General features: G+C 31.2%; 1 protein-coding gene and 1 long non-coding RNA gene across 2 annotated transcripts; both read right to left on the bottom strand.

Moving 5' to 3' along the window:
- Positions 1 to 779: 779 nt before the first annotated feature.
- LOC146934521 (uncharacterized) lies at positions 780 to 3,102 on the bottom strand. Its single transcript, XR_015007793.1, has 2 exons — positions 2,675 to 3,102; positions 780 to 1,781 (listed from the first exon to the last, which is right to left on the bottom strand). It is a non-coding gene; the product is annotated as an uncharacterized LOC146934521 (long non-coding RNA).
- Positions 3,103 to 8,036: 4,934 nt separating this feature from the next.
- LOC146934520 (protein SPEAR1-like) lies at positions 8,037 to 10,019 on the bottom strand. The gene is made up of 5 exons (XM_085706410.1): positions 9,555 to 10,019; positions 9,359 to 9,439; positions 9,107 to 9,162; positions 8,938 to 9,016; positions 8,037 to 8,220 (listed from the first exon to the last, which is right to left on the bottom strand). Exons 1-5 carry the CDS (start codon positions 9,795 to 9,797, stop codon positions 8,119 to 8,121), a joined length of 561 nt encoding a protein of 186 aa, XP_085562536.1. The 5' UTR covers positions 9,798 to 10,019; the 3' UTR covers positions 8,037 to 8,118.
- Between the last annotated feature and the right edge of the window lie 4,520 nt (positions 10,020 to 14,539).

The following is a 14,539-nucleotide window of genomic DNA, read 5'->3' as shown; positions in this document are numbered from 1 at the left end:
ATATAACCACAAATTTTCAAAGGTGTAACCATATTATTTTTGCGTTCAAAATTGGTCGTCTTTAAATGTATCAACCTCACAACAGCGAAGTATCACAATTAAGAGTCCAAGATACATGGAAGATGATAACTTTTTTTTCTTATTTCAATGATAAATTGTATTGAAATGATATTGTTTACACATAAAAATGACATATAGCCAACGAAATGAACAATATAACCACAATTCTTCAAAGGCATAACCATATTGTTTTCTGGCATTCAAAATTGGGATTCCTTTACTCTTTTTGGATGCTCTTGTAAGATATTTCCTTGTATAACGTTTAGTTTACCCCCCTTCACTTGTACTATGAGGGTTATGGTTATTGTTATTAGTAAATTCACAATTTTCATAAACTAGCCAAATATATGGCATGTGTGACCACATTTTTTAAGGTGCGTGACCACCATTTTTTTAGAAATTAGAACTTGTCCGTCTTTAGGCGTGATAAACTCGCAAATTGTAAAATAAGTTATTTATGGTTGGAAAAGCTTTTAGTGCAGTGATCAAATTAGAATATGTGTTCGATTCGCCTAAAACAAGATTATTTATATCTAGGAAAGATAAACTAACCAAATATATGGTCTGTGTGACCACAATTTTTAAGTTGCGCGACCACTATTTTTTCAGAAATTAGAAATTGTCCGTCTTTAGGCGTGATAAACTCGCAGATTGTAAAAGAAGTTATTTATGGTTGGAAAGACTTTTAGTGCAGTGATCAAATTAGATTATGTGTTCGATTCACCTAAAACAAGATTATTTATACCTGGGAAGGATAAACTAGCCAAATATATGGTCTGTGTGACCACATTGTTTAAGGTGCGTGACCACTATTTTTTCAGAAATTACAAAGCTACTTCAACCTCTACCTTGCATAAACCAATTACATAGAAACACCTAACTAGCAATGCATATTATCTACAAGAAATCAAATCCTCATGCTCAGGAAAAACATAGGTGTTATTCCATTTATGATCCATGCTTTGTGAATTTATCTGGCCTTGTAGACAGCTAGATCATCATTAATCACCGAAAAACTCCATCAATCCAGCATAGATAACTAGTTCCGTCTTCGCTCAATCTTCAACATACGAAACTCAACTGCAACTTCTAAAATGCGAAAACTAGAAAGACAAAATCCTCAATATATAGATTAGAAAATCATCACATGAGCACACCACCTAATGCTTCAGCCATGCCCTTCACAATTCAATAGAGTTAGCATTGCAATACCAACATCCTAGATTAAACATCTGTTGTTGTTTCAACAAAACACATACAAATTTTATTGGTTGCTAACAAATGTCATTTTTCATAAGTTATCGTGAGTCTTGTGGTGAAACTCTAGCTAGTCATCATCAAAGTGTGTAGCAGAACTAACCAGTATGTCAACTATAAAGAAAAGTTCATGATTATGCTTTTATAAAGATCAAGAACGCAGCTATTTGACCGAGCACAAAATTAATGCAATAATAAAAAATAAATAAACATAAACCTCTTTCACTAACCATAACTATCTTGCATCCATGCTATTTCACACATGTCATCCTTCCATTCACTAGTACCATCTTCCATCCATGCTAGCTACCATGATATTCCAAGGATCAATCTCAAAAGGCCATGATCATAACAAGTCACTTGAAGCTTTCATGAGAAAATCAATTCCTCTTATAAACATCAAAAGAACAGCATACCATAAGGCGACCCAGCAACAAAATTTCAATTCAACTACAATACTCTTCCTAATAAAAAGCAAAGAAACATAGCAACGTCAAATAAATTACCTCTCTCACTGCACTAAAATTTAGACAACATTATAACATCAACAATTATACTACACTAAATTCCCAAAAATAAACAGCAGCACATCAATAAATTCAACAAACAATATACTATAATCCAAATCAATACACCAATACACTATAAGTTCAACACAAAACAAATGGACTAGCCCTTCCAACCAATTCCACCACTCAATGTCTCTATCCATTACATAAATATCAGAACATCAAGCAAGATGAGTTTCTATTATTGTGCAATAAAATTGATATGTAATAGCAAGGCTTGTGGCTTGGTCTTGGGTTTCTTCCACACTAATACAACAAAAATATCAAATGAACAAATGGCCAATTTTTATCAAACATACAAGTATTTCAATCATCAATTTTTAAAGTCAAACATTTATGCAACAAGCAAAAGCATTTCAATTGCTGGTGGAAATTTCCATAGAAACTCAAAGCATGTACTTTCGGTAGAGACTTGCATGATAGCCATTGATTTCAATATAAAGTTGGATAGATGGATTTTAGTTATACTGTAATAAACAACAAGCACAAACTACATATGAGAAGGGTTAAAAAAAACCTAGATAATACACTTATGTGAGTCATTTTTATGATTCATTTTTTCACCATGGATTTCTAATTACTTTAAACAATTATTTTGAAAAGCAATTTCAAAATGGGTAAACTAATTTCAAAGCAAATATCAGGCTTTACTAGGTCTGGATACATGGTTTTACAACTAATTTCAAAACAAATTTAAATTTTGGAAACAAAAATTCAAAACAGAACCTTAAACCATAAATACAAAGCCTCATCACAAAATGAAATGAAAAATTTGATAAAAACATCACCTTCAACAGATATATTCAATTTCCGACAGGATTGTAACAAGGATTTCCAACGATTTGAGTGAGGGAGCAAGGTCGCGATTGAGACCTGACGCAACGGTGACTGTGTGTCGACAGTTGCTGTGACTTGACGGTGGCTGAAAGGGGACGGAGCAGTGGGAGGAGATCACTGAAGGTGACATGGCGGTGATTGGAGATCGCGTGTTAGTTGAGAGAGAGAGAGATGAAATAGTGGGATTGAGACATAGAGAAAACAGATCTGGTATTTTTTTATTTTTTTTATTTTAATTTTCATCTTATTATGTTTCTTTCCATGTCATTATCTCTCTCTTTTTTAAATATTTCTTTTGCCAAATCAGGAGTGGTATAAGGGTGTACCACTTAAGAGTGGTCGACATAACATTTTCCTTTTTAGCTTCACAAATTCACAACAAATTGGCATGGTACACACACTATCTGCAAACACACTATAAGTTGATGATGTGTTTTTTTTTTTTTTGGTCAGGTGTGTTTTTTATATAGCAAACTTTTATTAAAATGGATGTGTTATTTGAATAATCATTTGTGTAACAACTTTTAGGACAACATAATTTTACAAAGAAAAGTATGTATTGACACGAAAATCAAAATAATTGAGATAAAGTAAAAATATAATGTGAGTATAAAAAATAAAATTGTCATAAAAATTATCATAAAATAGTTGTACAAATATAACTTCTTTGTTAAAAGGAGAAAACTAACACAAGATGTGCAAAGCTACTCCAACACCATCAAACAAACGGATTTGGATCCTCTCCATTAAAATTTTTCTCAAATTTTCTCCATTTTCAATCTCCACCATTAAAATACAACAACCACTTTTTATTATAATTTAATTCTCACTTTCTCTCTCATGATTGATGGTTGAGATTCCACATGAGAAAACTTCAGAGAATTTTCAATGGAGAGAATCCTAATCCCAAACAAACAGCATACAACTTGTCTCCACATTTCCACATTGCAAGCTTGACAGATGCATAATTAATTACCTGCTGCAAAAACTGCAGCTTTCGCGGCTGCACCTGCAGAATTACCTGCTGCAAAACTGCAGCTTCCGCTTCCTCGTCCGGCTGCAAATTTTTGGACCAATTCCATCTCCAAATCCACATATTATCTTGCCAACAGCCCATGTTGGACACCTTAACATCTCTGTTGGAAACCAAGCTGAATAAATGAGGGAAGCGCACACAAAATGGTTGTTCTCCAATCCACCAATCTTTCCAAAAACATATATTTTCCCCGTTTTCTACTACTTTTTTCACAACATCGGAAAACTAATTCATCCTTTTTAAATTTTAAGCATTAAGCATAAGTTTCGCCACCACATAATCTAAATATGAGTATTGAAGAATATATGGAGTCCAAATATCAGTGATGTATTATGTAAGGCATTTTTGGTTAATAAAATTAGTATACATCCATACAATTTCCTGCTTATTAAAAAAGTAGTATAATTTCATGTGAAGAATATGAAATGATTCTAAAGTGTGTGTGTTCGCTACCATCAATTTTTGCAAACTGTACACAAATCTCTTTTTAGTGCACTTGAGAATCCTCCATGTGAATAGTGTTAAATAAATTGGTATCTTCTTTGTTGTGCCAATTGTGAGGTGAGTTAGAGACCAAATATGGACGATCTCATGGACTTCTCTCAAAACCCAACAACGGAATCAGATGGTTCGCAGGGTTGGACCAGATACTTGTGTTGTAAGAAGTCCTTTTGACATTGGTGATTAGACGTTTATTATGTTGAGCACAACAACGATGGTAAAAGTGTACATGGATGAAAAAACTTTTGTTTGGGGGGGGGGGGGGGGGTGGCATATATATACCTAGATGAATGGATGGATGATTCATACTTAAAGGGGAGATTGTTGTGCCAAGTGTGAAGCCATGATTTCCGGACTCCCCTCAAGACCCAACCCCACTCTTAAAAGTTAGCTCATAAAATGAGTGTGCCAAACCATATATACATCCAAAAGTTTGAGAATTTAATTTGACAATGTGAGACTCTAACAACAACTTCAATATTCATTATAACGCTTAACAAAATAAAAGTTTCCTCTATTAGTCTCGTGCACTAGAGAAAAGAAGAAATGTTTTAGAAATAATTTTTGTGGAATTTTTATCTTAGAAGTATTAAATTCCTATATTAGCTATCGTTTATCACAGAACCAATTTTAATTGCTTGTAAATGCATTATAAATAAATAACAAATTAGTTAAATTTCTGAGCTAGTTAATTCAATGAAATAGATAGCGATGCTAGTTATGGGTGCGTTTGTTTCAGCTTTAAAAAAATAGATTTTGAGTTAAAAGAATCTAGAGATTTTTTTTTAGAGATTCTTAAAAAAATCTAAAGCTATTTCTGTTTGTTTACTATCATAAGAATCGTTTTTTTAAGATTGGAAACCCTTACACTTGAGTTCCTTGCATTTAGAACAAAATAGATTTTGGAAAAGCTACTTGAAATAGATTTTCATTTTGAGGCTAAAAATGATTTTTTTAGCAAAATGGATTTTTAAAAAATCTAAAACAAACACAACAAAAATAAAAATAGTGATTTTTTAGTTAAAAAAATAGATTTTTTTTCAAAAAAATCCAAAACAAACGGGCCCTATATCCAAGGAGAATTTTTTTGCATAATTGATTTATATATTGAAAATAACTAGCAACAAACCCGTGCTCCGCACGGGTTAATTCGAGTTGGGGGGCTATACATCAAAGCGCATTGCAATATTGTATGAATTGAGAAAATCAGAAAAAACTAATGATAAAGATGGCTAATGATAAAAGGGGAAATTACTTTGACTTTCCTTGAGATTTTCTTAAATAACACCAGCAGCACTTATTATTTTCCAAACAAATCAATCTCCCCTCATTTTATCCATTTCATTAACTTTGTTAATATTCAATTTAATTTCAGTTACTTTGGTTTGTTTGTATCTGTTTTCTCTTTTCACAATAAAGTTAAATGATGTTTTTTTCTTGATTTGTTTGTATATGTTTTCTCTTTTCAAAATTAAGTTAAATGAGGTTTTTATTCGCAATGGAGAAACTATAACAACATTTGTTTTTACTATCAAATAGAATCAAACATCGGCAATTACAGAAGAGATCAAAGGAGAATACAAAAATGAGAAGAATTTTGATGGATGGACATTGTGGTTGATCAATGAAAATAAAATCATCTTCGATATATCCATTTAAAAATTAAACCACATTGACTGAGGAACAATAAGTTGAGAAAAATCACCAAGTAAAAAATGGAAATAAAAATGGTCGAAAATTAAATGAGTTCATATTCGTATGAAGAAGTTAATTTCTCAAAATAAATGGATCAAATTTACAAAGTTTAAACAATGTTATATTATAAGAGAAGTGCTTGTCAATTTGATAAAAAAAATAAGGGAGATTAGTGTTTAGTTAAAAAATAGAGCGGGTGTTTGTGTTATTTAAGAAGACATTAAGGGATGTTAGTGTAGTTTGTCCATGATAAAATCATTGAAATAGTTGTTATTAAATATTATGAAGTGGTAAATTAAAAAAATGTCGAAATGTTTAAAATAGTAAAGATTTCATTAGTGATAAAAAGGCATGGCAATGGGGAGGAGTGGGGACGGGTTCTACATTCCTCGTCCCCATACCTGATTCTCATATATTTACCTGTTACCCTACCCATATCCAACGGGGATGAGAAATTGAACCCCATCCCCGTCCCCGATGGGTTCGGGTATCCCCGCCCCATCCCCGTCCCTACATTGAATAATTTTTTTAATAAAAAATAGAAGTTTTTTTGCAATTTCTAGAGAAATGTTGTAATGCATTATCTAGAAATATGCTCACTTTAATATTTGTTAGACCGATTGATTTAGTTGCTCCTTAAAATATCAATGACAGTTTTTATAACACAACAATTATCAAACAAAATAACATGACATATCAACATAAAGTAATTTCCTGCATTCAGGACGGGTTAGGGTATAGGTTCGGGGTGGGTACGTATATACCCGTTACCCGTCCCATACCCGTGTTTTGAAATCAGAGAAAACCCAAACCCATATCCAAACCCAGTCAAAGCGGGGAAAACCCGTCAAATTGGGTTTGGTTCGGGCGAGTAACCACGGGTATGGGTTTTGTTGTCATGTCTAGTGATAAAGATGTCGTTATGAGTCCCGTGTATGAATTGTACAACAATATCATTTAGTGACTCATTTATCATGTTTTCAGTGTTTTTTAGAGTCATCTTTCTATATATATAATACTTAATATTCTACAACAATAAAAAAAAAATTATAATATGACATGGTAGCCTGGTTTCTTTGATTCTCTGTTGTTTCCAAATATGTTGAGATCCGCCGGTTTCAAAGTGTCTTGTTTGTCTACACTCTGGTTCTTCAAGCTTGAAAGAGCTTTTATGCTATTTAATTTTTTTATGGAGTTGTTGGCACTTGGATTTTGATATCGTGCTGACAGTCGATCCATTAATTGTTTTTCGTAGAGGTTCACTTTTCATATTTTTTTGTGACCTGGTTTCGTGCCCGTGTACGGGTTCGCTTTTTGATTAGTGAATTTTTGTTACGATAGGTTTGGGTCGATACACTTGATCTGATTTATTATGTGGTATCCCCGTTTTAGGTTGTACCTAAGTCAGGTATAATGCCCGCAGTCTCTTTATCTATTTCTTTTTATTTAATATAATTTTTCTTGTAAAAAAAAATATAAAGAAAAAACAAAGGCAAATATTTTGTAATTTTTTTTAACTCTTTACATATTTAAATGTTGAATTATAAGAAAATTTGTTTTGATTGGGATTAAGATTAAGTTTGTTTGTTCTTTAGAAAATGATTAAGTTAGTGTGTTTTATCGAGTGAATTTGTTTTAATTTATTTTTAGGAGAGAAAAATAAGGGGAAATTGATGCAAAAGACATAAAAGCATATAATTTTGATGACATGTCAAAAAATTAAGAAAGGGTAAGATTGTATTTTTGGTAGACATTAATTTTATAATTAGAGAATTAGAGAATACTCTAGAAGATTGCAATTTTTTTCAACTCTTTTGATATTTAGAAGTTGAATTAAAGGAAAATTTGTTTTGATTGAGATTAAGAATAAGTTTGTTTGTTGTTTAAAAAAAGATTAAGTTAGTGTGTTTTATCGAATGAGTTTGTTTTAATTTGTTTTTAAAGAGAAAAAGTAGGGGGAAGTTGATGCAAAAGACACAAATGAATATAATTTTGATGACGTGTCAAAAAATTAAGAAGGGGTAAGATTGTATTTTTGGTAGACATTAAGTTTCATAATTAGAGAATAGAGAATAGAAGAGTGGAACGCCAATGTTGTGTTTCATTAATTTGTTGAGCTTTTACAATTCTGAATTTGTAAAAAGCAGTAAAATATGAGAATCATCAATAGAGAGATAATCTGAGCTCCAAATCTAGCTCCTGAGTGTCATTTGATTCTGAACCCATGGAACTACTCCTCTTCTTCATATCTATGTTTTGAGAGTCCTAAATATATATGGAGGGACAGAAACAGTCAATTTTAAATTTACAATTGGCTTAAATATGTGATTCGTCCCTGCAAATAGGGGTCGCTTAAAATTTCGTCCCTGCAATCGCTAATCCTTTTTTTTTGCCCCTGCAAAGCTTAATCAATTAAAAATTCGTCCTTTGACCCAGTTAATCACTGCCATGTCAGCAATTTACCAAAAATGGCATGGGAATTGACGAAAATACCCCTGGCTTATTTTTTTTCCTTAAAAAAAAATTTCAAAATTTTGAAATTTTTTTTTAAATTAAAAAAAATCTGAAAAAATAATTAAAAATCATAAAAAATTTCGGACAAAAAAATGTTAAAATTAAAACTGAAAAAACTGAAATTTTTCGGAGAAAAAATTGTAAAAAAAAATTCGGGAAAAATCAGGGAAAAAAATTTTTTTGAAGGAAAAAAAAATAAGCCAGGGGTATTTTCGTCAATTCCCATGCCATTTTTGGTAAATTGCTGACGTGGCAGTGATTAACTGGGTCAAAGGACGAATTTTTAACTGATTAAACTTTGCAGGGGCAAAAAAAAAGGATTAGCGATTGCAGGGACGAAATTTTAAGCGACCCCTATTTGCAGGGACGAATAACATATTTAAGCCTTTACAATTAAATTATATACACTGATAAATAAGTATACACAATTTTATGCATGTAATATAAAATAAAATTGAAAATGCTTACATATAAATTTAGAAAGGGTTGAGTTATGTTAGTTTGAGCTGGATATTGGTTCTCCAAGATCACATTGCCATGTTGCCATCTGATTTAAGAAAACACTCACATATCAGAACAAATTGATAATGATAATCATGACAAAAATGAATTTGTCAAGGATCTGAAGTGAGTTTACCTTGGGTAAGAATCTCCATATGTGATATTTGTTCTTTCATATTCAGATAGACCCATCTGCATTATTTAAGGATTAATTCTTGTATTATGTAACACATTATAAGTGAGGAGTGCAATTACTCTGAACTAGTAGCATAAACACTGAGGAGTGAAAATGTTAGTGAGGAACATATTCACCCATACATCAAAAAATTAATGTGTGTGAGACCAATTGGTATGTGATAAAATTAAGCATTGGTTAAATTAGACATACCATATTACTATGTGGTTGGAAGGCATATGAATTAGGTGAGTATGATGATGAATATGACATTTGTAATGCTTTTTGATCTTCCTGCATTATTTGATAGACAAAATTACTAATCAATTGAATTTCACTATTCAAGAATAGTAAATAAAAATTTGGTAGCTTAGCATTTAGCAAAAATGAAGGAGTAAGATAAATTTACATTGTAATTGAAATGAGATGGTTGGTTATAATTATAAGGAGTAGGTGGATGATGATAAGGGGGTGGTAATTGAGTATGTAATCTGATTTTCTCCAACTGAGCAACACCAAGTCCTCTTTGAGGTTGCTTTGGCTTATCTGAATTACTCTTCTTCCCTTTTCTTGATGAAGAATATGAAGAAGAAGATCCATTTCCTCTTTCATATCCAATGTTTGCTTCTCCAAAATAATTACTGCTATCCATTCTTTTTGGAGGTGTTGGAAGAACTGCTTTCACTGGATGATGTGATGATAGGGAAATGAGAGATCCCCTCCACAAGTGATGTTTTTATATATATAAGTTGATGCCACCTTGCTGGATTGATCAGATTCTGCATGTATAGATTTCAATGTTATATTTTATATTATATATAAATATATGTTTGTTTCTACACGTAGATATTTGTATATATGCTCTCTCTCTCCAACTATGGTCTTGCCTAAGTATAATATAAATCTCTCAACTCATGTATTTGATTATTATATATCAATCATGTTTACATTATTATTTATTATAGTTTTTTCTACCCAACTATCATATACTATATATATATATATATACACATACATACACACACGTTTGGAGACTATATGCTGTATGCAACAAGACGGTGTATGGTTTTATTGAATCGACATCGATTTATAATTAGGAATTTAAATTCTTTACAACCAACTTTATGATGCAACTGACCGTAGATCGTTAAATCAAAATATAAAATATGAAAAATATTTTATATTTTGATCGAACAATGTGCAGCTAGCCAAAAATAAAGGATCCAATACCAATATGAAACATTTGACATCGATGGTGTAAGAACTTTTACCTTTGCTATTATTTGATCAGTAAGTAAGAATAAAATGGTAAAAAAAGGTTTAAGTAAAAGGTAAAATTGAAAGAGAAAAATGTTACACCGTCTATAGATAATCTAACAAATAATTAATAATTTACAATAAAATTTACGTATGATCCAACAATCAAAGAATTTCCAATTAAACTCAACAAGGGATGTGAGTAGAAAGTCAAACCACCTAAGTCAAATGAAATTGAATTCCTAAATTCAATTTAAAATTGTAGAAGGCCATGTTAAAAATAATTTAACGAAACAGTATTCAAAGTATATTTTTACCATTGAAAATACTTTTAACGCTTCTTTGTTTCGTAGCACTTGCGCAATATGACTCATTGCTATTTTTATTATTAACCTATAAAAAAGTTACCATTTAAAATCCTTAAAAAGTGACTAGAGGCACTCGTTAACATTTCTTTTAACTTATCGATGATTGTTTTATAAGGGACTAACAATGTTCTTAAGAAACTTCTATTTTTTTAACACGTATTTAACACTTATTTTTTCTCTAACTCTCAATTTTTTTTCTTTCTCTTTTAAGTTGTATAGTGTGTATGGGCGTCCAAATAACATTTTGCTTAATTTATCATGATTCTTGTTTTTATATATGATCATCAATCTTCTTTCAAAAAAAAAAAATATATATGATCATCAATCTTCCTTGAGCTATGGTGATTATTTTAGTTTAGCTGCATTGATTGATGTAAGGTAACAAAGCTTTTTGTGGGTTCCACTTTGCATGTGGTTTCCTAGCACACGGTCAATTTGTCCCAGCTGATCGATAATAATAAACTTGTCTAAAAAAATTAGGGCTTAATGGTGTGTTTCGCCCCTGCAAATAGGCGGCGTTTAAAAATTGGTCCCTTTAATCGTTAATCCTGACATTTTACCCCTGCAATTGTTAATCATTTAAAATTTGGTCATTTGACCAACTTAATCACTGCCACGTCACCAGATTAGCAAAAATGGCATGGGAAATGACGAAATTACCCCTGGCTTATTTTTTTCCTTAAAAAAAAAATTCAGTTTTTTCCCGAATTTTTTTTACGATTTTTTCCCGAAAATTTTTCAGTTTTAATTTTAACAATTTTTTTCCGAAATTTTTTTTGACTTTTAATTATTTTTTCAGATTTTTTTAATTTAAAAAAGTTTTTTCAAAATTTTGAAAAAAAAAATTTTTAAGGGAAAAAAAATTAGCCCAGGGGTATTTTGGTCAATTCCCATGCCATTTTTGCCAATCTGGTGACGTGGCAGTGATTAAGTTGGTCAAAGGACCAAATTTTAAATGATTAACAATTGCAGGGGTAAAATACCAGGATTAGCGATTACAGGGACCAATTTTTAAACGCCGCCTATTTGCAGGGACTAAAGACATCATTAAGCCAAAAATTAAATAACGTTTAAGCTGAAATGCCATAGCTGTAAATTCTATAATTAAACAATTTATTCAGAACTAGAGAGTACACTTTTTAGATTAAAAAGAAAGAGTCCAATGCCTTTTTAACTAATTAAAACGACCCACAAGGTTGCTTAAAATAAAGGAATGATTGACCAAAAAATTGCGATAATTAAAGCGATCTATACATGATTATAATAAAAACAATAATAATAATAAGAGAAATGCTGTTTATTATAAATAAGTGGATGAGAGATCAAATCTAATTGAGCTGTTTCACGCATGATTTGTGGGTCATATTTTATGAGTTGTTTGTGAGGTGGAAAGTGAGAATTCTCCAATTTGTTGGCGAGACATGTGATGATCTTAACCCATTCAAATTAATTAATTAATCTCAACTAAAATTATGTCGTTAGCTTTAGGAGATGATGCATATATTCAGAGTATTTATAGTTAGAAATAGTATATACAATAGCTAACTTTACATAATTTGGGATTTGCTTCCTTTTTTTCTTCAGTACTCTGTATTCTTAAACTTTCATTCTTTTCTATCATTTTCCCTTTTTTCTTCTGCCTCCTACCACTAATTCTTCAGTCTTTCATGTCTTAATTAAGTTTTGACTAGCCGTTAATGTTAGGACCCTGAATGAGAAAAGGCACGTTGAACAAAAATTTTACATTAGCTAAATCACTTCAAGAATTTTTACATTGTTTAAGGTGACAATTATAGTTGAAAAAAACTATTACATTTTATCATAAACAATATACTTCACTTGAAGTTAAATCACTTCCATAATTTCTACATGTTGATAATAGGTCTAAAAATTTATGGTACAACTTCCATATCGATAAGAATAGGAAGTTCTTTAACCACCGACATAATCTCAATGCACACCTTACACCAATATCTACTAATACTCAATCATGCGTTAATCAACATATTGTGTACTTTTGATTGGATCAACATGTCATTGATTAGAATTGTCCACAAAGCAAAATTGATCATTATATCAAATTTCTCTAACTCAAACTTTATGGCGGAACTTGAGATTGCATATGTATCAATATTGTAAATTGTGCACCTATAAAGATTTTCAAGAAAGAGAAATAGAGTCTTTCCAAACTAGTTAGAACTTTTCTAAAACAACACTTTCACAATATCATCCTGATTTTGAGCTCTACAACCACAGTACATACTAAAAACATAAAGAAAACCGTATAGAGAAAATAAATAAACACAATTAGAACATAATAATATAATGTGAAAACTCTAAATCCAAAGGGAAAAAACTACGATTATTGTTTAATGAAATGACGGTCTATAAAGTAACATATGTGAAAGTAGTTACACATCACATAAACTCTTCTATCAAACACTCATTGACCCATCAATGCACACACACTCTCCAAAATAAATGTCTAACTTCATCTAACGACACTCTAAGATAAGAATAAAAATATTAAATACAAATTTAAGTGTTTCTGACATGTTCATCTTAAAACTAAAAAACATATATATGGTCTTGGACTCTTGGTCTCCCTCTTCTTTTCCAATACTAACAATGGGAAATTTTTCCAACACGTATCATTTCAATCAATATCAATACTTATAACACTATTTTTAGACCATCTATAATGGTGGGTGCTTAACCTATTTAGCACTACATTAAATAGGCACCCCCATGTCCTCGTGAGTTTAGCTCAGTTGGTATGGACAATGCATAAAATATGCAAGGTCCGAGGTTCAAACCCCGGCCACCACAAAAAAAAAAAAAATAGGCACCCCCATTGTAGAGTAAAATATATGGGTGCCTATGGAGAAGGGTGGTTATGGCCTCTCTCTCTTCATTTTTTGTTGGTCCTATTTAATAAATTAAATAAATTTTGTTGAAATGTAATGATATATAATTATTTGTGGAACCTATTTAATAATTTCTTTTGAGGTGCTTGGGTTGGAGAAAATTGGTGCTTATTAAGTATTACCGTAAAATTAATAATGTAGACACATGAGACCCGTTTAAGCGAGTTGAGATTCTCTCCATTTACAATTCTCTCTATTTCCTCCATTTGGAAAGATATAGGCACAAAAAAACTTGAAAAAAGTATAATGATGACGGAACCCATTTATTGAAAACATTCACTACCTTTTTTGTGTGCCTATCTCTCTCTAAATTGTATACTTCATTTATTTTGATAAATGAAGAGGATCCTTGCTCATCTAAAATTACTATAAAGAGTATATAAAATGGATTTCAGTAATTAATGCATCTAAAATTCCTTATAAATAAACTACTAGTAGCTAGCATGAAAGTTACCCAAAAACTATAAAGAGTATATAAAATGGATTTCAGTAATTAATGCATCCAAAATTCCTTATAAACTACTAGTAGCTATCATGAAAGTTACCCAAAAATGTTGTTATAAACATAGCTGAAGGCAGTACTAAGTGCAAGGAGGCTCTGAACACTTAGGCAGAGGTATCAAATTTGCAACAAAAAAAAAAAAAAACTTTTACCTACGGATAGAATCTGTCACGAATGTTTGTTTTAAGTTGTAGATTTATTCTCTGTTTTTTCTTAGATAGATAAAATGACAAAGTCATTATAAACTCACACATGTAAGTGGAGGTGTTGGAATTCGAATCCGATCATGATGTCCAGCCTAACAATTTAGGCATTTTGCAATTGAGTTAGGAGTTGTGGA

The sequence above is a fragment of the Medicago sativa genome, chromosome 4 (assembly GCF_051527215.1).
Source record: "Medicago sativa cultivar Bolivia chromosome 4, Bolivia_mono, whole genome shotgun sequence".
In the NCBI taxonomy this organism is placed as follows: domain Eukaryota; kingdom Viridiplantae; phylum Streptophyta; class Magnoliopsida; order Fabales; family Fabaceae; genus Medicago; species Medicago sativa.
The sequence above is the reverse complement of the archived record's forward strand: the minus strand, read 5'-3'. Positions and strand labels throughout refer to the sequence as shown.

Excerpts from the sequence above, each read along its gene's own strand:
- LOC146934520 (XM_085706410.1), bottom strand. The coding sequence starts at position 9,797 with ATGGATAGCAGTAATTATTTTGGAGAAGCAAACATTGGATATGAAAGA. Across the intron at positions 9,017-9,106 it reads TATGGAGATTCTTACCCAAG|ATGGCAACATGGCAATGTGA; the intron begins GTAAACTCACTT and ends TTCTTAAATCAG. Across the intron at positions 8,221-8,937 it reads AACCCTTTCTAAATTTATAT|GACTCTCAAAACATAGATAT; the intron begins GTAAGCATTTTC and ends ATATATATTTAG.